General features: G+C 35.9%; 1 protein-coding gene and 1 long non-coding RNA gene across 5 annotated transcripts in view; one reads left to right on the forward strand and one right to left on the reverse strand.

Annotated features, from left to right (window-relative positions):
• LOC125614130 overlaps positions 1-6960 on the reverse strand; it is a 30456-nt gene extending 23496 nt beyond the window's left edge. The window contains exons 1-3 of one of the 2 annotated variants that reach the window (XR_007344776.1): positions 6884-6960; positions 4925-5026; positions 206-1135 (exon numbers count right to left, since the gene is read on the reverse strand). This is a non-coding gene — a long non-coding RNA (uncharacterized LOC125614130). The remainder of the gene's footprint in view (positions 1-205; positions 1136-4924; positions 5027-6883) is intronic. The other variant, XR_007344775.1, reaches the window with a different exon arrangement.
• Positions 1-25649, forward strand: part of Znf81 (zinc finger protein 81) — a 112762-nt gene that overhangs the window by 36557 nt on the left and 50556 nt on the right. The window contains exons 1-2 of one of the 3 annotated variants that reach the window (XM_048796466.1): positions 7025-7122; positions 13749-13975. In XM_048796466.1, the coding sequence (XP_048652423.1) occupies positions 13959-13975 (17 nt within the window). In that variant the 5' untranslated portion in view covers positions 7025-7122; positions 13749-13958. Of the gene's footprint in view, positions 1-7024; positions 7123-13748; positions 13976-25649 lie in introns of those variants that run through there. The other 2 variants (XM_048796465.1, XM_048796464.1) reach the window with 2 other exon arrangements.

Genomic DNA, 25649 nt, shown 5'->3' on the forward strand with positions numbered 1-25649 from the left:
GCAATTATCTGGAGATCATTTTGTCTTGTAGATGAAAAATATTAGCAATTTGGATCCAACAAGTATCTAAAGAAAAATTTACCCTATAACAAAACTGGATTTTCTAGTAAGGCAATGATGACTAACATTAGTAAATCTATTAATTTGTTTCATTTTAAAAACAAAAGGGAGGACTGGGGTTGTAGCTCAGTGGTAGAGCACTTACCTAGCATATGAAAAGCACTGGGTTTGATCCTCAGCACCACATAAAGAAATAAAAAAATAACATAAAATTTAAAAAACAAAGGAGAAAACAACACAATCATATCAATGAATATAAAAGAAACATTTGACACAATTCAACAGCATCCTCAAACTAAAACTAGACTAGAAAGGATCTGTGAAAATTCAGAAAAGATTAAAGATTAGACTCAAAATTGCCAGGAAGTATAATTCAAAAAGGTAAATATGCTAAAAATGCAGTCACCACCTAGTAGTCCATTCAAATCAATAATCCAACTAGTGGATTAATCCACTGATAAGGATACAGCTCCTATAATTGAATCATGTAACCTCTTGGTACAACATAGGGTTGATCCTATCACAATAGTATATTGAAATCTCTAATGCAATAAAATATGAAGATAAAATAAATGGATTAAATATTGAGAAAAGAGAGAAAATCATTTTTAGCTTTATCATATTGACATATTCTATTGGAAAATCTGTGCTTTCCATGATTTGACACCCTAATATTAATGAAAATTAATATTAAGACAAAATTAACACAAAATATAACATTATTGAAAATCCACTTGAGAGATATAATAGAGATTTAACTGTAAATGGGATTGAACCCAGGGGTGCTTATCCACTGAAAAACATCCCAGCTCTTTCTTTCTTTCTTTTTTTTTTTGTTTTGAGACAGGGTCTCACTAACTTGTTTAGGGCCTTGTTAAATTGCTGAGGCTGGCTTTGAAATTTCAATCCTCCTGCCTCAGCCTCCCGAGTCAACTGGGATTACAGGCATGTGTGACCACATATGGGTTTTACAGTTCTTAATGGTGGGCTATGCCCTGAAGTTTTGCAGCAGACCCCAGCAGCTCACTGCCAATTTCCTTCTGGGTTCTTGTCTTGCAAACTTGAAGGATGAAATCTACAGACGGAAGGCAAGAGTTAAATGTTAAGATTTATTTAAGTGAGCTGAAATTCAGTTAAATGTTAAGATTTATTTAAGTGAGCTGAAATTGGGGTGAGAAAGAACTCAATAGATATTGCCTGAAAATCATTTTTATTTGCAGGTTATCCTTGTGTACCCAGAAAAATATGCAAGGAAAATTCAATAAGGTGGTGGGGTGTAAGAAAATAAATACAGCATATTGAAACAAATGGAAATGAGTAAAAATCCCATTTCTAGTAATGACAACAAACATAAAATACCTAAAAATGAATATAACAAGAAAGGTACTGGCCTAAAGTAAAAAAAATATATGACTATTATTCTAGAATATAATATAAAACTAAACACATGGAGAGATAAATCATATCTCTGCATAGGAATACAATAAAATTTAAAAAAATCACAAAGTTAAGAATTATACCAGACTTCTTGTTGGCCAACAAGAAGAGTGGAATATTTAAAATGTTAAAAGAAAACAAACCTCAACAACCTAGCATTTTCAATCCAGTGAAATTATCCTTCAAAAGAGAAAAGGAAATAAGGATTTTCCTAATAAAAAATACACAGGGGACCAGAGATGTAGTTCAGTGTTTGTTCTTTTGCAGTGCTGGGGATGGAACCCAGAGTGTTATACAACAAACAAACAAACTGAGCAAGCAAACAAACAAACAAACAACAACAACAACAACAAAAAAAAAACACTTAGGAAAGGGGCTGGAGATATAGCTCAGTTGGTAGAGTGCTTGCCTCACATGCACAAGGCTCTGGGTTCAATCCCCAGTACCACAAAAAACAAACAAAAAACACTGAGGGAATTCATTGCCAGTAGATTTGCTTTGCAAAAAATGTTAATATAAATTCCTTAAAGAGAAGGAAAATAATATAGGTCAGAAATTCAGATTAACATAAAAAAGGAAGAGTGTCAGACATGAAATAAATTTAGAGTAAAATCACTTAGTATTTCCTGCATTACTTATATCAGATTGATTTTATAACAGTTGTGTCACTCAGAGAATGCCTGCAGAATTTTTTGGGGGGCAAATAAAATAATATTTTAGGAAAATGATTTTGGTGTATGTATTTTAATACTCTTTACATTATGTAGTGAAGATATAAGAAATAAAGTAGTTGTTCACTCCTTATATGTGAGAAGCAGAAATCACTGCAGTATCATCTGGAACATGTCAATGAGTAAACAGTAAATGAATAAGATAACTTTTTTTTTTTTTTTGTACCAGGAATTGAACCCAGGGACGTTTAACCACTGAGCCACATCCCCAGCCCTTTTTTGAATTTTATCTAGAGAAAGGGTCTCACTGAGTTGCTTAGGGCTTCGCTAAGTTGCTGAGGCTGCTTTTGAACTTATTTTCCTCCTGCCTCAGTCTCCCAAGTGACTGGGATTACAAATGTTCTCTACCATGCCTGGCTAAATAAGAAATTTTTGATAAAAGGTAGGCTGTAAAGAAAATGGAACAAAGAATCTGAGAGTGGTGGGCTGGGCCAGGGAAGAAATGCCACTGAAGAAAAGACATTTGAACAGATCAGAAGATAGGAAGGAGTGAGTCTTGGAGCCAGAGCATCTTTGGCAAGGGCAGCAATATTAAGGCTGTGGAACTCCTGCTTCCTGCTTATCCCACCACTAGGTGGCATCTCTGGACTAGGACCAAAGGTTTTCTTGACCTATTTAAGGAGTGCCATTCTTCTCCATACAGATTTTCTCTTTCTTTCATGAAGCTATTTGTATAACATTTCATCTTTCCCAATAAATTTAAATATTTAGTTAGTTTTAATAATATAATTATAACTTATGCCTCTACCATCTAAAGAAAAGGTATGGCTTTTACAATAATCTCCATTATGCATCTATCCAATTTATAGTCTCCCCTCCCTACCTAAGGTAAACATCATCCTCAACTTTTAATTTCTTTTTTATATAATTTTATTGCAACTATACAAAATTCTAAGTAGTTTGTGTTCTTTATAGTAGTAGCTTTTAATTATATAAACATATATTATGCTTTACATTAGCATTTGGGCTTATAATTATCCCCCTTAATATTCATCCATATTGTTGAGCATTGTTCTAGTTCATTCATTTGACTCCTGGTAATGAGCATCCATTTTTTCCCCAGGTTTTGCCATTTGAACAGGATGCCACACACATTCTAGGTTTCTTGTGCAAGTATTTTTCTTGGATAAGAGAACATTTGTTGGACTGCAAGTCATGTGAATATTCACTATAAGTGGGAATGCCAAACTATTTTCTAAACTGGCTGCACTGATTTATATTGCTTTGGTAGGGCAAAAAGATCCTGTGAATCTTCACAGTCTTTAACTCTTGGTCTTGTCAGATTTTTACAATTCTGCAAATCAAATTGGTGTCAAATGTCTTCTTATCATGTCTTGATTTGTAGTTCCTTGTTCACTAATGAGTTTGAACATCTCTTCATGTTTATTAGCCCTATCTCTCTCTTGTCTGAATAGTCTAACAGATAGACTTACTTTTTCTTACATAACCATAGCACTATTATGACACTCAACACTATTAATTCTTCGCACTCTGTTAGAAGTATATTCATGCCAAATGTGTTTACACTCATTCCATTTCTTTTTTTATTTATTAATTCAACAAACACTTATCCAGACCAGGGATACAGGAGTGGAAAGAGATTCTATGATAATCAGAAAGCTCAACTCCGCTAAGTAAAAATGAACTCAGACTATAAAAATCTGCCCTGCCACTCATCTGGATGTGAGAAAACAGCCATGGATAAAACCAGATGAAAAATTAACAGGAAACACTTCTCCCAAGGACACGCTGCAGCTGTAATACCATAAGGAAACCATATTTTGAGTTACTACTGCTCCAGGTAGGGCTTCTTTATGGTAGTACAAGAAACTTTGTTGTCTACAGTCATATACTATCTGAAACTTTGCTATTTGAAATAATATCAGAAAGAATAAAACACCTGCATCTTAATGGAGATTCTAATTTACTTAGACACAGAAAAACAAGCCTCAATTTCCAACACAGGTGCATAGCTCCAGATATGGGTTATATGGACACAACACCTGACAGCTATCTGAATTGTTTCCAATTCAGGTCTCTGGGTTCACTTTGCAGTCCAGACCTGATGTTGACCCCCTTAACACACAGCCTTGCTTTACTTTGAGCTCCCCAACACACTGTTTTGTTTAAATTGCATCTAAACTCTACTCTTCTTCATATTCCTATAAGAACTCTATATTTTCCTGTTTAGGGAGCTGCCCCATGGTTCCTCTAGTATATGGTCTCCCTAATTGATTAAATAAGCTATCAGAGTATAACTTAGTCCCTGGTGGTTTTAGGCTGATTTGACTGTGACATGTCTTAAATTCCAGATTCCTAAACTGAGGCACAAAGGGGCTGAGTACATAGAAAGCCCCCATTAAGTCCACATTTCAGCCTACCCTTGGTCCTCAAAATACTTCTCACCTGAGGATTTAGAAAGGCCTTCAGTGGGGCACAGAGCCTTCTACTTCTATCAGGATTCTATGAAGGTGGAGTATTGAACTTGGTTTTGTAGGACAAATAGGCATTCTTAGCTCAAGGGCAGTATGACTTCTTCCCCTTCTGCCACAATGACATCTCCCACAATGTGGAATACTCCAGGATTCCACATTGGAGGTGATAAGGGGCAGCAAATTGTTTGAATGGAAGAATCAAGAATCTTGTATGAAAGCTATATTTGCAAAGTAAAGGCACCAACACTGTATAGATTTTACTTTATAAGGAAATAAAAATAAAAGTTTCCCTCTGCAGCTGCTAGTATATAGGCACAATATTCCAGTATGTCAGTACAGGAACCACCTTCCTTAACAAGACTCCTAAAGAGCAAGAAATAAAATAAAAAATCAATAAGTGGGATGGCGTCAAATTAAAAAGCATCTGCACAGCAAAGGAAACAAGAGTATGACGAGACAGTCCATAGAGCTCTTTGCCACCTGCTCCTCAGATAGGGCATTAATATCCAGAAAATACAAAGAACACAAAAAACTTAGCACCCAAAATATCAAATAACCCAATCAATAAATGGGCAAAAGACCTAAACAGAAACTTCTCAAAAGAAGAAATACAAATGATCAACAAATATATTAAAAAAATGTTCAGCCTCTTTGGCAATTAGGAAAATGCAAATCAAAACAATGTTGAGATTTCATTTCACTCCAGTCAGAATGGCAATTATCAAGAATACAAATAATAATAAATGCTGACAAGGATGTGGGGAAAAAGATAAATCATACATTGTTGGTGGGATTGCAAATTAGTTCAACAACCCTGGAAAGCAGTATGAAGATTCCTAAAAACAAAACAAACAACAACAACAAAAAACTAGGAATGGAACTACCATATGACCCAGCTATCCTACTCTTTGGTATATATCAAAAAGATTTTAAATCAGCATACTACAGGGAAGCAGTCACATCAAAGTTTATAGGAGCTCAACTCACAGTAGTTAAGCTATGGAATCATCTTAGGTGCACTTCAACAGAGGTAAGGCTAAAGAAAATATGATATATATACACAACTGAGTATTACTTAGCCATAAAGAAGAAGGACTTTATAACATTTGCTGGTAAAGCAAATGCTAAGTGAAATAAGCCAATCGCCCAAAGTCAAAGGTTGAATATTTTCTCTGATAGGCAGAAGCTAATCCAAAATGTGGGGTGGTCAGAGAAGGGAAAAAAAAGGGAAAGGGAATTCCATCAATGTAGAGGAAAGATCACTAGACTAGAGGAAGGGAATTGAGCAGGCGGAAGAGGGGAGTGGAATAAGGGAAGAACAGTGGAATGAATATGAGGGAACTTTCATACGTACATACACGCATATACCACAGTGAATTGCAACATCAAATATATCCACAAGACCCTAATCATAAAATCAATCTATAAATAAACTGCAGAAAGATCAGTAGAGTAGATGCTGGGGAAGTGAATTAGAGCAAATTATATTTCATGCTTTTGTGATTATGTAAAAATGTATCCAATGTTATATATAACTAAAAAGAATCAACTAAAAATACTTCATAGGTAGGTTGGGAGGATTCCATTTAATAGTGCTTAATAAATGTTTCTTGCTATGAAAGAAACTCAAAAAGAAAAAAAATAATAAAATTTCCTAAAGAGTTTTTATTGAAGTGCATTAGATTAAGGACACATCAAAAATTATTATTGGCATATTCATTTTAGTTCGGGTAGATGGAGTAAGAGATAAGGTAGATTATGGGAGCATTCAAACCCTAAAGCCAAGCCCCATGGGCACAGCAAGGATTGGGAACCTAACACTTACTGGACCCCTTTTTCCATCCTGTGGTATATCCTAGGAGGGCTTGCACAACCCAGATTTCTCCCCCTTTTCCCGTCGTGGTATGTTCCAGCCTGATTTCTCCTCCCTTTTCACCCTATAGTTTTGGCCAGCTTCTCAGAACGCTATTATACAAAGGCACAGAGTACAGATTTAGAGAGCCTCCCCTCTGGCAGTAAGCTCGTCCAGCAAAATGTCCCTACTCCTGCTTCCTGCCGCCAGGGGCATAACTCCACATCAATGCTCAGTGAGTTGAGCTAGAGGCGTCCTCGTTCTCAGTATGGAATGGACACTCTTCTAACATGGCGTAGTCCATAGGGATGCGCCTCGGGAGCAGCCATGTTCCCTGCCTGACAACGCTGCATATTAGGTGCCCCTACCGAAAGCCGCAGAGGATAGACTCCGCAACGACTCCATGTTGACTCTTGGCTGAGCCTTCCAAGGTGGTTTTGCGCATGCGCATATCCTCACTTCCGATGTCAAACTCCAAATCCCGAGAAGGGGAGGTGTTAGGGCCGGTGACCGGAAGCGGCTGCGGTTCTCAACCTCGGTTAGATAGTTGTCAAGCGGATTCAACTCAGTGCCAGAGGGATGTAGAGGTGATGGGCGGCCGGGGAGGGTGAGTACCGGGGGATTCTGTGATGGATTCATTGATCTAACATGAGTTGAATGATTTGCCCATTATTTTGCAGGGTTTTCTCTTTTCAGATAGCAATATTAAGGTCTTAAAGTTCCCCTGTTTTGTGCATTGTTTTATGTGTTCTTAAATAATTAATAATTTGTATTTTATTCAGGAATTATTTAGAAGTGCATTTTCAATTCCCCAAAGTTTATCTTTTTAATGGATTTCTAACCTTTGTTTTCTGTGTCTCAAATCTACATAAAACTCATTCTTGAAATATAAGGAGACTTACGGCCTAGTCTGTGGTGAATTTTTAGCAATGTTTTGTGTTTAACTTGAAGATAATATTTAGATGTCAGTTGTGTCATACAAAATATGTATGGGGGGTTCTGCTTCTTCCATTATGAGAGTGGAGAGAGAAATTCTCCACTTTGATGGTGATTTGTTCATTCTCCTTGCTTTTGTCAATGATCTATTGTGGGCTAATATTCCTATAAAGTCTGAGACTTAGGGCTGAGACTGTAGATCAGTAGTAGACCACTTGCAAGGCCTGGGTTCCATCCCAAGCATGCAAACATTTTTTTTTTTTTAAGATAAAGTGTGAGACTTAGGTCATAGTGCATTTATCCACTAATTGATGTCCCATTACTCAAACACAATTTGATGAAAAAATTATTCTTCCATCGTTACCAAAAATAAATGGGCCATGCTTTTGTGGGGGTACTTTCTGGGTTCTTTATTCTGTCCCATTGATCTGTGTCTATGCCCCTGCCAGTAGTTTCCACACTATCTTGATTACTGTAGCTGTGTAATAAGTCTTGCTATCAGGTAGAGCAATTCCTTCCACTTTATTTTTTAAATTATTTTAAGTCTTCTAGTTCCTCTGCTTTTCCATATGCATGTCCTAGTCTTGTCTCTACCTACAACACATCTTGCTGTGTCAACTTGGGAACAATGTACATCTTAACTATGTGAAGTCCTTCAGTCCATGTACATAGTATATCTATTTATCTTCTTTGATTCTTTCAACAGTGTATTGTAATTTTCAGCATACAAGTACTGTATATGTTTTAAGTTTATGCCAAAGTACTTAATTTTTTTGGAGGAGTTGTAAATGGCATTATCTTTTAAATGTTGGTTTCTACACATTTGCCGCATACATATATAAGTGTATAAATACACACATACATATATACACACATATATTCATAAATGCACACCCATATATAAGAGTACAGTTGAGTTTTATGTATTGATCTTGTGTCCTACAGTTTTTCTGAATTTTATTATTACTACTACTAATAATTATTTTTTGTGGTGCTGAGTATTGAACCCAGGCCCTCATGCATACTAGGCAAGTATTCTACCATTGAACCAAATTCCCAGCCCTGAAGTTAATTATTTATTTACATCTATTTGGTAATTTCCTTGAAACTTTTCTGTACAGACAATCATGTCATATACAGAGACAGTTTTATTTCTTCCTCTCTAATCTCAACACTTTCCTTTTTCTTGTTTTATCATGCTGGTTAGAACTTCCAGTACAGATTGAGTATCCATTTTTTGCAGTGGTTGGGATCATAAGTGTCTCAGGTTTCATATTTTTTGGATTTTTGAATAATTGCATATATAGATATTGAGGTATATTCAGGATGGTACACAAATCTAAACATAAAATCATTTGTGTTTCATATATACCTTATACACATAGCCTGAAGGTAATTTCAAAGAATATTTTTAGTGTGCCTGTATTTTGGCTGTGATTCATGAAGAAGTCAGGTATGGAATTTTCCACTTGTGGCATCATGTCATCAATGAAGAAGTTTGTGATTTTGGAGTATTTTGGAATTCAGGTTTTTGGATTAGTGAAGCTCAAATTGTACTACGTTGAATAAGAGTGATGAGCATGAATATCTGCATCATTCCAGTCTTAGGGAGAAAACATTCAGACTTTCACCATCAAAGTATGAGTTAACTGTTGGGTTTTGCCTTTTTGTGTTTTTAAATGGATGCTCTTCATCAAGCTGAAGAAATTCTCTATATCTAATTTGCTGCGAGTCTTATCATGAATGGCCGTTGCATTTTGTCAATACTATGAATTTATATAATCTTGTGATTTTTCTTCTTTAGCCTGTTAATATGTGTGTGTGTGTGTGTGTGTGTGTGTGTGTGTGTGGGTGTGTGGGTTATGCGGATTGATTTTTGAATAGTGATGCAGACTATTCCTAGGATAAACCCTACTTGGTTGTGGCATATATATTTTTGGATATATGCAGGAATTGATTAATAATTTTTAAAAGGATTTTAAATTCATGAGCAATATTGGCCTATAGTTTTATTTTTTTTGGTACTGTTTTAGGTTTTATTATTAGGGTAATAGTGGTCTCAGAATAAGTTGGTGACTATTTTCTTTTTTCTAGAAGAGATTGTGTAGAATTTATGCTAATTTTTCTTTAAATGTTTAGTACAATTCTCCAGTGAAACCATCTGGGTTTGTAAATTTTCATTTGAAAGCTTTTTTTTTTTTTTAAAAAAAAACTATTGTTTCAATTTCTGTAGTAGTTTTATAACTATTCAGATTATCTATTTAATATCATTTCAGATTACCCAACAGTGGATGAGTTATGGTAGTTTGTTTTATGAGGAATTGGACTATTTCATTCAAGTTGGAGAATTTATGTGCATTGTTATTTATGGTATTCCTCTACTGTCCTTTTTTTCAAATATATTTTTTTTAGTTGTAGTCGTCAATACCTTTATTTTATTTATTTGTATGTGGTACTGAGAATCAAACCCAGGGCCTTGCACGTGCTAGGCTAGTATTCTTCTGCTGAGCCACTGCTGAGCCACATCCTTAGCCCCTTTTTATTCATTTTGAGACAGGGTTTCACTAAGTTGCTTAGGGCTTCTCTAAGTTTCTGAGGATGCTTTTGAACTTGTGATCCTCCTGCCTCAGCCACTTGAGCTGCTGGGATTACAGGAGTGGGTCACCATGCCCAACTGTCTTATCTCTTTTTGTTTTTATCAGTCTTGCTAGTTGATTACCAACTTTATCCATCTTTTCAAAGGGCCAGCTTTGGGATTCATTGATTTTTCTCTATTGTTTTTCTGTTTTCAATTTCATTGATTTCTGCTCTATATTTATTACTTCCTTTTGCTTGCTTTGGGGTTTACTTTGCTCTTCTTTTTCTAGTTTTTTGAGATGGGAGCTTGGATGGTTAATTTCAGACCTGTCTTCTTTTCTAATGTAAACACTTAGTGCTATAAATTTCTCAATGCTGCTTTAAGAACTATATTTCATAAATTCTGATATATTGTATTTTGATTTTTATTTATTTAACTTCCCTTAGGACTTTTTCAATCTATGGATTATATAGAAATAAACTAATTTTCAAGTGTTTAGAGATTTTCTTATCTTTCTGTTATTGATTTTTAGTTTGGTATTCTTATATTCAGAGAAAATGCATTGTTTAATTTAAATTTGTGAAGGTGTTGACTCAGGCATAGTCTATCTTTGAGAATATTGATAGGTGCTTGAAAAGAATGTGTATTCCATTAGTGTTTCTCTGGAGTAAGCTGGGTATTTTTCAAAAGAGGTTTTCTGATTAGTGAGATCCCCTTTCTTCTGTTACTTTGATTAAAGAGAGTTTCTTTTTTTTGAAGCTTTTTTTTTTTTTTTTTTTAATCTGGGCTTGTTGGTTGTTCTGAATTGTTAATTCCACCAGTAACTTTTGGTGATGTATGGAAGGGAAAAAGTAAACCCAGGTAACTCACAACTGGTTTTGTTACTGAAGTTCTGTGATATGTAGGCTATTCACCTTTCTTTTCTGTCTTTCAGATTCTTCCTATTTCTCTTTGCTATGTTATGTCAGGTTTTTTATTTTTTCCAGTCTCTTCTATACTCACTGGTTTCTTCTTTTCTTTTCTAGTATTGATTTTGTTTGAGAGGGAGGGAGGAGGAGAATGCATGGGGGATGTCCTGCAAAATTATTGTTTTATTTACAATTTTATATGTATTAATTAATTTTATTTGTATTAATTTGTATTAATTACTATTTTGCTTAATTTTGGTTTTCTTAATACTAATGCTTTAGGTTGAATACTTAACTCATTTTGGTTGTATTTACTTTTTATTTAAAAAAGCCATTTAAGGGGCTGGGATTGTGGCTCATTGGTGGAGCGCCCGCCTAGCATGGGCAGGGCCCTGGTTCGATCCTCAGCACCACATAAAAATAAAGGCATTGTGTTGTGTCCATCTACACCTAAAAAATAAATATTAAAAAAAGCCATTTAAAGCCAAAATTTCAGTGTAAACACAACTTTGTGTTCCATAATTTCTGATAAAAATTGTAAAGTGTTTCTATTGATTTTCCACTTTGATACTGGGGTTATTTAGGGAGTATTTTTCCTTTTGTTGTGGCACTGGGATTAAACCCAGTGCCTGCACATGCTAGGCAAGTACTCTATCATTGTGCTACATTCCCAACCCATTTTTAATTTTTATTTTGAGTCAAAATCTCTCTAAGTTTCTGAGGCTGGTCTCAAATTTGTGGTTCTCTTGCTTCAGTCTCCTGAGTAGCTCGGATTACTGTTACATTCCACCATACCTTACTTTCTCTTCATTTTAAGTGGATATTTTCCCTTTCTTAACAAGAATGTCTAAATATATAGTGCCTCTAGTAATTGACCAGAGTAAAATTATACTTCAATTTGGACCCAAAATTACTCTTTCCTCCTAGGTTCCCTCAATAGGAGTAGTTTTCTCTCCAAATGTTTTTTGAGATAATTGAAAAGTTTTAGCCCCAGGCTATTAATATTTTTCTTATCATGTCTCTTCTGTTTTAAGAAAGTCAACTTTTTTATTCCAAATTCCCAATCATATTTTCAATAAACATAAAGCAGAACCACATTTATTTTGGGTCTACCATGTAAAAGTACTGTATGATATAATGTTGAACATGAATTTTGGAGCCAGGTAGACTTGGTTTGACTTGCTACCACTAAACCTCTGTTTCTGTATGATTATAATGAAATAATTATAGCAACACATAGATACCAAGATTGGAATGAAAATGATATGAAGGATCTGCCTGTGCATATTACTCAGTTCCTTAGGCAGATTGAGTTTCCCTTATCAGAAATGTTGGAACTGGAGACTATCATGCTAAGAGAAATAAACAATCCCCAAAAACAAAGGCCCAATGTTCTCTCTAATGTGTGGATGCTGACTTAGAATAGGCAGGGGGAGGGAGGAATGGGGGATTGGATGGGGAAATGGGGGAAGAGAGGGGGATGGGAATGGGAAAGATAGTAGAATGAATCAGACATAATTTTCCTGTATTCATGTATGAATACATGACCTATGGAACTCCATATCATGTACAATCAAAAAAATGGGAAGCTATATTCCACATATGTAGGTATGTCAAAATATACTCTACTGTCATATGTAACTAAAAAGAACAAATAAAAAACTGGAGGAAAAAAAAAGAAATGTTGGAATAAGAAAGAAAAAAATAGAAATGCTTAAGGACCAGAAGTGTTCTGGATTTGATAGTTTTTCAGATTTTGGAGCATTTGCATATATGTAATGAGATATCTTAGAGATGGGACCCAAGTCTATATACAAAATTTATGTATGTTTCATATACATGTTATATGAGTACCTGAAGATAATTTTACATATATTTTTAATGCATCTGTGGTTTTGTGTATGTGTGTGTGTGTGTGTGTGTGTGTGTGTGACTGGGGATTGAACTCAGGGACACTCTGCTACTGAGCTACATCTCCAGCCCTGTGTATTTTTATTTTAAGACAGGGTCTCACTAAATTGCTCAGGTTGGCCTTGAGCTTCTGCTCCACCTACCTCAGCCTCCTGAGTAGTGGGGATTATAGGTGTGCACCAGGCACCTGGATTGCAGTTCATCTTGACTATATTCCATTACATAAATTCAGTGTGGAATTTTCCACTTGTGGAATCATGTTGGTGCTCCAAACGTTTTAGATTTAAACAGAGCATTTTGGACTTCAGATTTTTGGATTTGGAATGCTCAGCCTATATAACAGTATTTGCTAATATATGTTAATTGTTTATATTTTGCCAGTTCCATACCAAGTGCCTTATAAATATTATCTCACTTAATTTTCATAACTACTTGAGATTATTTTGATTTTTTTTTGAAAAATAAGACTGAAGAAGCTTTTTTATAGTCTCACAGCTAATAGCTGGTAGAGCTAGAATTTAAACGTTTATTAATTTTGGTCCAAATCTCATAGTCTCACTCATATTCCATTGTTTTGGGGGGATACCAAGGCTTAAATCCAGGGGTGCTTAACCACTGAGCAATATTACCAGTCCTTTTTTATTGTTTGGGACAAGGTCTCACTAAGTTGCTTAGGACCTCCCTAAGTTGCTGAGGCTGGCCTTGAACTTGCAATCTTCCTGCCTCAGTCTTCCAAGTTGCTGGGATTACAGTCATGTGCCACCATGCCCAACTTCATATTCCATTTTAATTAATAAATACAATAGGTGTTTCTGGGACTTTGACTACTTGGGTTCCAACAGAAAGTGTTTGTGTGGTGAGTACTGTATGATTCTAACCATGTGGACCATGTCTTTCCAGGTTTCTTGGAGTCTCTGCCATGTCCATGGGCCACACCCTTTAATGAAGGCTGTAGAATCATCTTCCTGATCCCAGTAGCTCCAGTTGAGTCTACAGACCCTACCAAACTTGGAGTTCCTGGGAAGAGTGGAGTTGTCAGCAAGAGAGCCCTAGAGCTGAAATCCAGTGTGAACATGGCAGCCAGCCAGAATTTGCCCCAGCAAGGAAGACATGGCAATGCCTGTGAGGTGAGGAGATACCCAGGGACAGAAATTAATTCAGAACTTCAAATCCTGAGGGAGAGACTTTATATTATTGTTTGATTTGTAATACTTTTTACTAGGCAGGATCATTTTCACTCCATTTTTATATATTTATTTATTTTTTGATGATGTTGAGATTGAACCCAGGGCCTAATGCCTGCTAGGCAAGTGCTCTGCCACTGACTTACACTCCAGCCCCTCCATATTTTTTTTTAATTAAAAAAAATTTTTTTAGATGCATGGGCTTTTATTTTATTCATTTATTTATATGTGTTGCTGAATCGAACCCAGTGCCTCACACATGCTAGGCAAGTGCTCTACCACTGAGCCACAGCCTCAGCCCCCCATATTTTTTATTGTTTACTTATTTCCCTTTTATGAATTTTCTTTTCCTATCCATGCTTATTTATTTATCTTAGCCTATGGTTTTTTTAAAGGTTTTTTTTTTAATATTAAGGTTAATAACGTTTGCCGTTCTTGCATGTTTTGTGAATATTTTTGCCACTTTGTAATTTGCAGTTAGCTTGCAGTTTTGTTTACAAGTGGTGAAGCAAACAATTTGTATAAAATCTGGGATATCAATTAGTTCTTTAAAGTCTTGTTTGAAAAGTAATCCTTTCCTCTTTTACTTTCCCCTGGATTCCAGATCCTTAGAGGCAAGCACTCTTAATATTTTAATGTGTTTTTAAAGTTTTCAATATTTTCTATTAACTTCCCACTATGGAAGATAGATATTGAGCTTTTCTATACACCCCCACCCCACACACATATTCATTTCCTATTAACCGATTCTCCTTGGATAAATACAGTGTATATCAATATTTGGGTAAAGTGTTTGTCAGTGTTTGTTATTGTAACAATATGTAAGTAAGTCACATATTATCCATGCTGTGATTACTACTTATGTACTACTTTTTTCTTTTGCCTGCAGTTAACAATTTTTTAATGAAGTCGTTTGTTTGCTTTACTATGTAGATATTAGTAATTCAACTCTAAATTCTTCCCAAGTGTTTAAATCTTATTTCCATATAGTCAAACACATTAGTAATAATTGTAGTGATAGTACTTTTTCTGTTTACTTATGTACTTATTTTTGATTGCCAAATGATAATTATATAAATTTATGGGTATAGTGTAATTTTTTTTTGCTTAACCACTGAGCCACATCCCCAGCCCCTTTCTGTGTTTTATTTAAAGACAAGGGTTTCACTGAGTTGCTTAGGGCCTTGCTAAGTTGCTGAATATGGCTTTGAACTTGCAGTCTTCCTGCCTCAGCCTCCCAAGATACTCAGATTACAGGCTAGTGTCAAAATGCCTGGCTACGTTTTTTATTTTAAATAGCTCTTTTTGCTTTCAGAATGTTTTCTTTCAATAATGTGCTGTTTTTATTTTACAGATGTAGCACTTATTACTCAAAGGATAGTATTAATAATTTTTAATTTTAATTTTTAAAATATTTATATGGACATATGGCTCGAAAAGTTTAAAAAATTTGAAAGCTGTATAGTCTAAATTTTCTTATCCATATTTCTTCTATCTGCTCATCACTCCCTAATACACATAAGCAGGTTAGTTTTCTCTATTTGATTATAGTTGCTTTAAGTAAATTTTAAAAGGGCTGAGGATACATTCTTATTTTCTCCTTTTTCTTTCACAAAATGTGGCCACCCAATTTCATAATTTTTTGTTAATTGAAAATATTTTCGTGAAATATAGCACAATTATAAACTATGCTGCTGTGAGCACTTTTTTGGTACTGGGGATTGAACTCAGGGTCACTTTGCAAGTGAGCCACATCCAGCCATTTCTGTTTTTTATTTTTTAAAAAAAAATTAAAATACTTTTATTTGTAGATGGACACAATACCTTTATTTTGTTTGTTTTTATGTGGTACTGAGGATCAAACCCAGTGCCTCACTGATGCTAGGCAAGTGCTCTACCACTCAACTATAACCTCTGCCCTTTGTTTATTATTTTGAGGTAGGGTCTCACTAAGTTGCTGTGGTTTCACTAAGTTGCCCAAGCTGGCCTTAAACTTGTGATTCTCCTTCCTTGGCCTCCCAAGATGCTGGGATTACAAGTGTTTTCTACTGTGCCCAGTCTGAATACTCTTATTTGTGTCTCCTCGTGCACATGTGTACACCCCCTTTTAAGTATATGCATTCAGGTGGAGTTAATGATTCTGAAGTTCAATCTATATTTTAAAAATATTTTTAATATGAAATACATACAGAGAATTATACTAAACAGATGTACAAAGCGGAGTGATTTATCATTATATAGATCTAGAATGAGACTGTTGGCAGTTTTCCAGAATCCCCCTACTCTCCAAGATAACTACTATCCTGACCTTTATGATAATTACTTCCATTAAAAATAAAATCACTCCACAGAGTGGGAGATGATATAAAAAACAGAAGATGGGGCTGGGATTGTGGCTCAGTGGTAGAGCACTCGCCTAGCACGGGCAGGACCCGGGTTCTATTCTCAGCACCACATAAAAATAAAGGCATTGTGTTGTGTCCATCTACACCTAAAAAATAAATATTAAAAAAACCCCAGAAGATGTTGGGGTTGGAGTTGTGACTTGGTGGTAGAACACTTGCCTAGCACATGTGAGGCACTAGGTTCGATCCTTAGCACCACATAAAAATAAATAAATAAAATAAATAAAGATGTTGTGTCCGCCGAAAACTAAAAAAAAAAAAAAATTAAAAAAATTCTCTCACACAAATGTTTATACCTAAATGGCTAGTCAACACCTGAGACAGTGCTCAGTCTCATTATCACCAGGGAAATGCAAACTTAAACTACCATGTAATATCACTACACCCCCACCAGAATGGCTAAAATTAAGAAGATTGACAGTGACAGTAACAAACGTTAGCAAAGATGAAAAGCATTGTGAGCTCCCATAAGCTGCTCCTGGGAGTATAAATTGAAATAATCTGGAAACATTTTAGCCTTATTCATCAAAGCATATGAGGAAACAGTTCTCTTCCTAGGAAAACACCCAATAGAACTCCAGGTACCTTAGTACCAGGACACATTTATCAGTGCTCATTGTTGTATTACTTGTGATAGCCAATAATTGGAAATGACAAAGGTGTTAATCAATAATAAAATGGTCCAGTAAATTAAACATATTATTGAATGAAAGAAGCCAGGCATGCAAGAATGCATTTTGTTTCAATTTAAGTTTTTGTCTTGTTTTGTGTTTTGTAGCGCTGGCGCCTTGTGCATGCTATGCAAGCATCTACCACTGAGCCACATCCCCAGCCCTTATGTGAAGTTTTAACATAGGAAAAACAAACAAACAAACAAACAAAAAAACAAAAAACAAAACCACATTTGTAAAGGGGTATATGCATCATTGGTAAAACTAGAAAGCAAAAGAAGGAAGTGCTTGTCATTCTAGGCAGGACAACAATTTTATTGATTAGTGGAAAGGGGGAGGAAACATGGGGAAGACTTCTGGGCAAGTAGCTGGCAATGTTCACTTTCCAGGAGGGGTGGGAATTGGGTAAGTATTTGCCTTGAATAATTAGTTAAGCCAGGCTGTATTTATGTTCCATGTGTTTTTCTGCATAATTATTCTATTTCATGGTAAAGGGAGGAAAAAAGTACCCTCCAATTTTTAAAATATTTTTTGTAGATAGACACAATATCTTTATTTATTTTTATGTGTTGCTGAGGATTGAACCCTGTGTCTCACATGTGTGAGACAAGTGCTCTACCACGGAGCCACAACCTCAGCCCAGTACCCTCCAACTTTGACTTTAGTAGCCCATATATACTTCCTAAAGGCAGCTACAGATTATTCAAACACATACTTACATGCATACTTGTGCACTCACATACTCACCTGTATTCTTTTTTTGTGTATGATATTAGGGATTTAACCCAGGGGTGCTCTACTTCTGAGCTGCATTCCCAGCCCTGTTTTTTTATGAAGGTGGGTGGGTGAGGTAACCAGGGATTGAACTCAGGGGAACTCAACCACTGAGCCACATCCCCAGCCCTATTTTGTATTTTATTTAGAGATAGGGTCTCACTGAGTTGCTCAGCACCTCACTTTTTCTGAGGCTGGCTTTGAACTTGAAATTCTCTCGCCTCAGCCTCGTAAGCCACTGGGATTACAGGCCTGTGCCACTGTGCCTGTCCCCAGTCCTGTTTTTTTTATTTTATTTTGATACAGTTACTGAGGTTGACTTTGAACTTGCAACTCTCCTGCCATGTCATTGGGATTACAGGCATGAGCCACCATGCCCAACTCCTATATCCAATTATTTTTTTAGTTGAGACTTTTGAATTGTGCATATTCATGGGATGCCATTTTGATGTCCCAATAATCTGTATACATTATATATTGCTTAAGTCAAGGTAGTTGGAGTATCCATTACCTCATGCATGTATCATTTCATTATGGCAATAACATTCAAAAACTCATCTTCTAGTTGTTTTGAAATATACAACACCTCATTGTGAAATACCCTATATCCATTTTTAAACCCAAATGTTAGCATATAGTAAGAACTTCCAGGCTAGGGTGTAGGCTTAGTGGTAGAGCATACACTTGGCATTTGCAATGCCCTGGGTTCAATCCCCAGCACCAAGAAAAAAACAAAAATAAATCAACAACTTCCAACACTTGATTTTTTCACTTAACAATAAATCTTGGTTATCATTCCAAGTTAGTATTTGTAATGAATTACCTCATTCCTTTTAAAGGCTGAATCTTATTCTATTATATGGGTGTATCAAAATATGTTAACCATTCCTGTATTAATAGACACATAAGGTTATTTCAGTCATTTTGGAATTATACACAATGCTGCAATGAATATCCTTATGCATATCTCAGTTAAGTCAAGGGAAAGTATATTTAAAAAAAAATTTCTATAAGTAGAATTCACAGGATAAATGATACATACACTTTCATTTTTGATAGATAGGGCAGCATTAACTGCCTTATAGATTATGTCAGTTATATGAGTGCCTGTTTTCACCATAACCAAGACAATACAGTGTCTTGTTATATTTGATTTTTCTTTTTGACCCATTGGATAGATTAAAATATGCTATATCAGTACAGATTTAGTTTGTGTTTGTCTTGTGACTGAGGTTGAATGTATGTGATTGTGTTTAAAGAGGCTGCTTATTTTTTTGTGAGATTGATTCATTGATTGGTACCAGAGGTTGAACCCAGAGGTGCTTAACCACTGAGCCCCACTGAGCACATCCCCAACCTTTTTATTTATTTATTTTTATTTTGAGACAGAGTCTTGCTAAGTTACTTAGGGCCTCCCTAGGTTGGTGAGGCTGGCCTTGAATTTGTGATCCTCCTTCCTTAGCACCTCCCCCAAGTCACTGGGATTATATATGCATGTACCACCATACTCAACTGAGCAGTTTTAAAATTTCCTTTGCTGATTTTTCTCTCAGGTTGTTTCTATTGATATGAAGGGCATTGTTTCTTTTTTGTTTGTTTGTGGTGCTGGGATTTGAGCCAGGGCCTGGTGCATGCAAGGCAAGCACTGTACCAACTGAGCTATATCACCAGCCTTTATTTATCTTTTGAATGAAAATTATATTGTTTTCTTCATGCATTTCATCTAATTGAATTTTTCAGTGTTTTTTTGGATCCTGGGTTTATGCTTAGCAAGCACTCTGCAACTGAGCTATAACCACAATCCCAAGTTTATCAATCTTCTGTGTCCTCCAAGTTTTTTTCATAACTAGAAAGGTCTTCATTGTTCAGCTATATTTGAAAAAATAAAAAAGCTTTTATACTTGGTTTTAGTATTTTTATGTTTTTAATTTTATTTCTGTGAAAGGGAATAGCATGAGAATACCTCCAATGTGAACTCTTAGCCAGCTGATATTCTTTAACTGTTACAGACATGAAGCAAACAAGTATTGAAATTGAATTTATTCAGGGAGAATACCCCCACATCTGGAGATCAAGAGTGTCTCTATGAGGTGGTTTTGCTTTTTACTTTCATAGCAGGGAGACTTACCAGGGGTGTTATATGTGTGTGTGTGTGTGTGTGTGTGTGTGTGTTTTAATCAGGGGAAGTCCCTGTCAGCCAAATGGGAAATGTTTATCTCTAAGGCTAGTTAATTTCAGGAGGGTAAACTTTTAACCTCAGTTAATCATTCATGAGACAAGAACAGGAAGTTGGAGGGACTATAGCAGGCCTTTCAGCAGGTTCAGGCAAAAGGAGAAAGCTGTTTGGCCTTGTCACAAGTAAACCTGGAAGCCATGAGTGGGCAGCAAGCCTTATCTAATTCACATGGGGGAATGTGGTCCTTTGCAGTTAGCCCTGAGATTTCTTAGTTGTCATTATTTTCAGGACTAAGATGGAATTCAGCATTGCCAGGCTTCCTCTTCTTACAGACAGCCTTAAGGTTGACCTTGAAAAGTATTTGTAGAAATGAGGCTATGGAGGATGCCTAGGTCTATACCATTGTCAGTACAAATTTCATCTCTACATATAAAGTTGGCTTTATGTGCAAATTCAGGTGGAAGTGTGGTTGTTCTTAGGTCAGCTGGGTTGCAATATGTTGTTGAATCATTTGTCAAGCTTGGCTGCAGAGTAGCATTTATGACTCTGGGAAGGCTGCATCCCCAACCGCAAGGTATACAATTATAAACAGGAAAAGAATTAGTAATCTTGGAATATATCTCATAGTTAGGATCCTATATAGATGCTCCTCCATTTATGATGGGATTACATCCCAATAAACTCAGTGAATAAAGGGAAAGATTAGTGTGGGAAAGGAGGTGTAGAATGACTGGCTGTATAAAAAGTGTATCATGGGAGTCACAGACCCCCATGGGAATAATCCATGATGTTTGTAGTTAACCATGGGTGAACCCCTCAAGGGAGCAAAGTCTTTGTGTATAATTAAGTGAAGTCTATATGACTTGCTGAAAGTGACAGAGGATGAAATGGTGCTTATGAGGATAAAGTTGCTGCTGTTTTTGCCTATGACTAATCCTGAGGTAGTAGAGTTATGGAGTTTGGAAATCTCAAGAATAGCATTGCATATGTCAGCAGATAGGATCTAGTTAGTATGTGTCAGGAGTTGGGATGATGATGTCAGTTTGCTTAAATATTCAGATGGGTCAGTAAGGGGAAATGGAATGTGCTTAGGGGAATGGCACTTAGATGTCCGTCCTGGGAGTCAGTTGGTAGATGACAAATCAAACAACCAGTGAGGTAGAGAATGGTAGTAACAGGGCTGGGGGTGTGTAACTCAGTGATAGAGTGCTTTCCTAGCGTGCAAGAAGCCCTGGGTTTGATTCTCAAACACTGAAAATATAAATAAATAAAAAGTAAATGGATAGATAAATGAAGGAAGGAAGGGAGGGAGGAAACGGAAGAAGGGAAGGAAGGGAGAAAGAAAAAGAAAGGGAGGGAGAGAGGGATGGAGAGAGGGAAACAGGAAAGCAGACAGGCAGACCACAAGAGTTGAAAACCAAACCAGGGAATGTTGTCACCACCTTTTTATGGTGGGGATCTAAATAAGGAAGAAGACAGAGAACACTGTGGAGGGCAAAGCCAAAGCAGCATGTTGGTTCTTTTTTAAAAATATTTTTTAGTTGTAAATGAACACAATACCTTTATTTTATTTATTTATTTTTATGTGGTACTGAGGATGAAACCCAGTGCCTGGCATGTGCTAGGCAAATTCTCCACCACTGAGCTACAACCCCGGTCCAAGCATGTTGATTCTTAAGGAGATAGTTTGATTAGAGGTTAATGGAAAATAAGCAGAAATATGACAAAGAGCAAACAATGAAGCAAGATTACAGGGGCTACACAACTTTAACAGAGAGAAAACCAAATTCTAGTTTTGTATCATTATAATATTTGATGGTAAAGCTCTTTTTAAATATATATATATGTATATATATATATGTTGTAGGTGGACACACAATATCTTTATTTCATTTATTTTATTTTTTTTATTATTAGTTCAAAACATTACAAAGCTCTTGACATATCATATTTCATACATTTGATTCAAGCAGATTATGAACGTGGTGTTGAGAATCGAACCCAGTGCCTCACTGGCAAGCACTCTACCACTGAGCCACAACCCCAGTCCAGTAAAGATCTTTTAAAAAATGTATAAATAAACCTATTAAACCTTAGTAAAACTTGACCACAGCAAATAAAATTCCCTTTTTGTAGACTATCTAGAACTTTCTATATCCATTTAGGTTTTCTCCTGCACTTCTTTCTCCTTCTAAAACATTAGTCATTTTATTTTAGCACAAAGTTACTCACTTTTTCCTTAATAAAAACATATCCTGCATACCTATATACAAAGTTATGCCTGTCTGCCACCAAGGAGAGCCTTATACATATTGATTATGGCTTTTTAAAAAAATATTTATTTTTAGGTGTAGATGGACACAACACAATGCCTTTATTTTTATGTGGTGCTGAGGATCAAACCCGGGTCCCACCCGTGCTAGGCGAGCACTCTACTGCTGAGCCACAATCCTAGCCCTGATTATGGCTTTTAAACACAGTAACTTCTATTTCACAGAAAAAACTAGAAACTATTAAGAATTGTAAATTATCTGTCATATACCAGCATTTTGTAACAGATTATTGGAGTTTATGAACATTCATCTTACAAGTTTTGAAATAGCCATACATATCCTTTTTAATTTTTTTGTGATTCTGGGCATTGAGCCTGGGGTATTCTACCACTGAGCTGCATCTTCAGACATTTAATTTTTTATTTTTTTGAGACAGAGTCTCACTAAATTGCCTAGATTCTCCTGCCTCAGCCTCCTGAGTAGCTGGGATCCATATACCACCTTTATATATAGTATATATTAATATCCCTAATCCAAAAATCCCAAATCCAAAGGTGTTGAAATCTGAAACTTTTTTTTTAAAGATACACTTTTTTATACCTTTATTTTATTTATTTATTGTTTTATGTGGTTCTGAGGATCAAACCCAAGGCCTCAAATGTGCTATGTGAATGCTCTACCGCTGAGCCATTACCCCAGCCTGAAATCTGAAACTTTTTGATGACTGATGTGATGTTTAAAAAGCTTTGGATTTTGGAGGATTTTAGATTTTTAGATTGAGGATGCTCAACTTGTAAAGTCTGTGCAAGTATTTCAAAATCAGAAAAACTTTGAAGTATTTTGAATAAGGGATACTCAACCTGTACTACAACTCTCAAAATGGTAAATCCAAAACCAACCCAAATATATATAGTTCTCTGTTACTCATCTTTTTGTCATTGTGACTAAAATACCTGACAGAAACAACTTATAGGATAAAAAAGCTTATTTTGGCTCACAGTTTTAGAGGATTCAGTCCATGGTCTACTGGCTCCATTGATCGGAGCCTGATTTGAGATAGAACATCATGTCAGAAGGGCATGGCAGGGGAAAGATGCTCAGGTCATGGCATCTAGGAAGCCGAGAGAGGGAGAGAAGGGGCTAGAGAGAAGTTAAACCCTTCCATTGCATGCCCCCACCTCCGTGATCTACTTCTTCCAACAAGGCCCTACCTCCCAGTAGAATCTTCAGTTATCAATGGATTAATCCAGTGATGAGGTCAGAACCCTCATGATCCAATCACTCCCCCAAAGCCCCACCTCTGAGCATGTGAGACTTTGGGAGAATTCCAGATCCAAACCATAATACTTTATATACCATATAAAATTAAGATGCAAAAGATACAGAAACTTAAAGTTATGCCTAATTATTTCTAGCTTAGAAATTATATAGGTATCTAATGAATAAAATAACCAACCATTAACTAACACAAGTCCAAGGTTTTAAGTTACCTAAATATACTGTAAACTATCTTCAAACTGATATGCCACTAAAAATAATTATTTTAAAATTTTATCAAAATAATGATTCAATTTGGTTAGATAGAAATTTATATTTTTTATAATCTTGAATGTCTAGTAGATGAAGTGCTGCCTTATTCGATCAGCAAACCTGCATATGTTTAGAAAGGATATATCTGTCTTGAAAACATAATGTATGTTTCTTTTTGTTGTCAATTTTTTAACTAGAAAATCACCTGAAAGTTGTTAGATCACTTTTGGATTTCAAGTTTTTTTTTTTTTTCACCATAGCCATGACTGCTTTTGCCAGAAATAATCACAATTGGTAAGCCTGCGAGGGGAATGTGGGGGGAAACAATGAACTAGGGATTGATGGTAATTTGGAATGAAAGGTGGGGTGGTCATTGTTCATGGAGCACTGACGTGGTGCAAAGCTCCCCTAGATACTCCTTTGTGGACAGAGGAAAAGGGTGACTTCCTAGGCTTTAACCAGATATTCTGGATTTTTCAAGCAAATAGATTATCTGATAGAAAATGATATTGCAGCCTGTTGCTTTGCTTGTCCTCCAAGGGAAGCTAACAAATAGAACAGAGTCTTTTAAACATTTTTCAAAAAGGTTCATTGAATATTTTAAAATGATTTTTGACGTTGATGCCCAGTAAATTGCATTTTACATTATTGGAACATGTATGTATGTATGTTTGTGTGTACATGCCAGTATATACATCCCCCTGTGCGTTCACACACATACATGTACACACACACACACAATAGAATTAAAGTTTTATATACAATCCTCTTTAGAAATAATGTCCTGGGATATTTTCCTCTTCTACTTTATTTCATTAAAAACAAAACTGGTTGCAATAAAAATGTATTCTTGTATTACATTTGGTGCTGATAATACAGAAGACATGGATATCTTTATTAACCCACAATATTAAATTAGTCTTGATTGCCAAAGATTTATGTAAATTATATGAACTTGAATTCTCAAATCATTTGGGTTAGCTTCTTTAATTTTTTTAATACATTGAAAGTATTGGAAGTTTAGACTATTTGGGGGAAATTATAGGAATGTTTGTTTTTTTTTCCCTCAGAGGTAAAAAAATATTAATCACAGATAAATAAACATATACGGACACAAGTAGAGTGTTTGTAGCTCACTGGTTCACATTTAAAAGTTGTTCTCTTCCTGTGGGCTTATTGGAGTAGTGTATCTAATCAGAAAGCTATGCTGGGTAATAAGAGGTCATAGTGAAGGCTGGAGCTGTGGCTCAGTGGTAGAGCACTTGCCTGGCATGTGTGAGGCCCTGGGTTCGATCTCCTGCACTGCATATAAATAAAATAAAAGATCCATATATATAGTTATAGTTATAGTGAGACAGAAACAGATTTAGAAGAAGACAAGTCATATGGTAGTTATCAAGTCCTACCACAGGGATGGTTTATATACTGTGAAGGAGGGTGGTGGGAAAATCAGGTGTTAATGGTGGAAAATGTTACCATTATGTACACTAGGAAGGTGATAGGATGTCCATGGCTGGGGATGATTATCTCCCCTTGTCCATTAAGTCAGTTATGGATACAAGGGGGATGGTACCTCAAAAGAAAGTTATTGGGAAGATGGGTTTTATTTTTTAACTCTCATTCCTTTTTGTGGGCTAGGGATTCCCAAGTCCAATTCTTCCCCCCTTTTATAATGATATCTGCAAGTATTCCTATCTATGGGTGTTGCTTTGTTTTTGGGGTACTGGGCATTGAACCCAGGGGCACTTAATCAATGAGCCACAACCCCAGCCCCCCCCACCCCCCTTT

The sequence above is a fragment of the Marmota marmota genome, unplaced genomic scaffold (genome assembly GCF_001458135.2).
Source record: "Marmota marmota marmota unplaced genomic scaffold, marMar, whole genome shotgun sequence".
Classification (NCBI taxonomy): domain Eukaryota; kingdom Metazoa; phylum Chordata; class Mammalia; order Rodentia; family Sciuridae; genus Marmota; species Marmota marmota.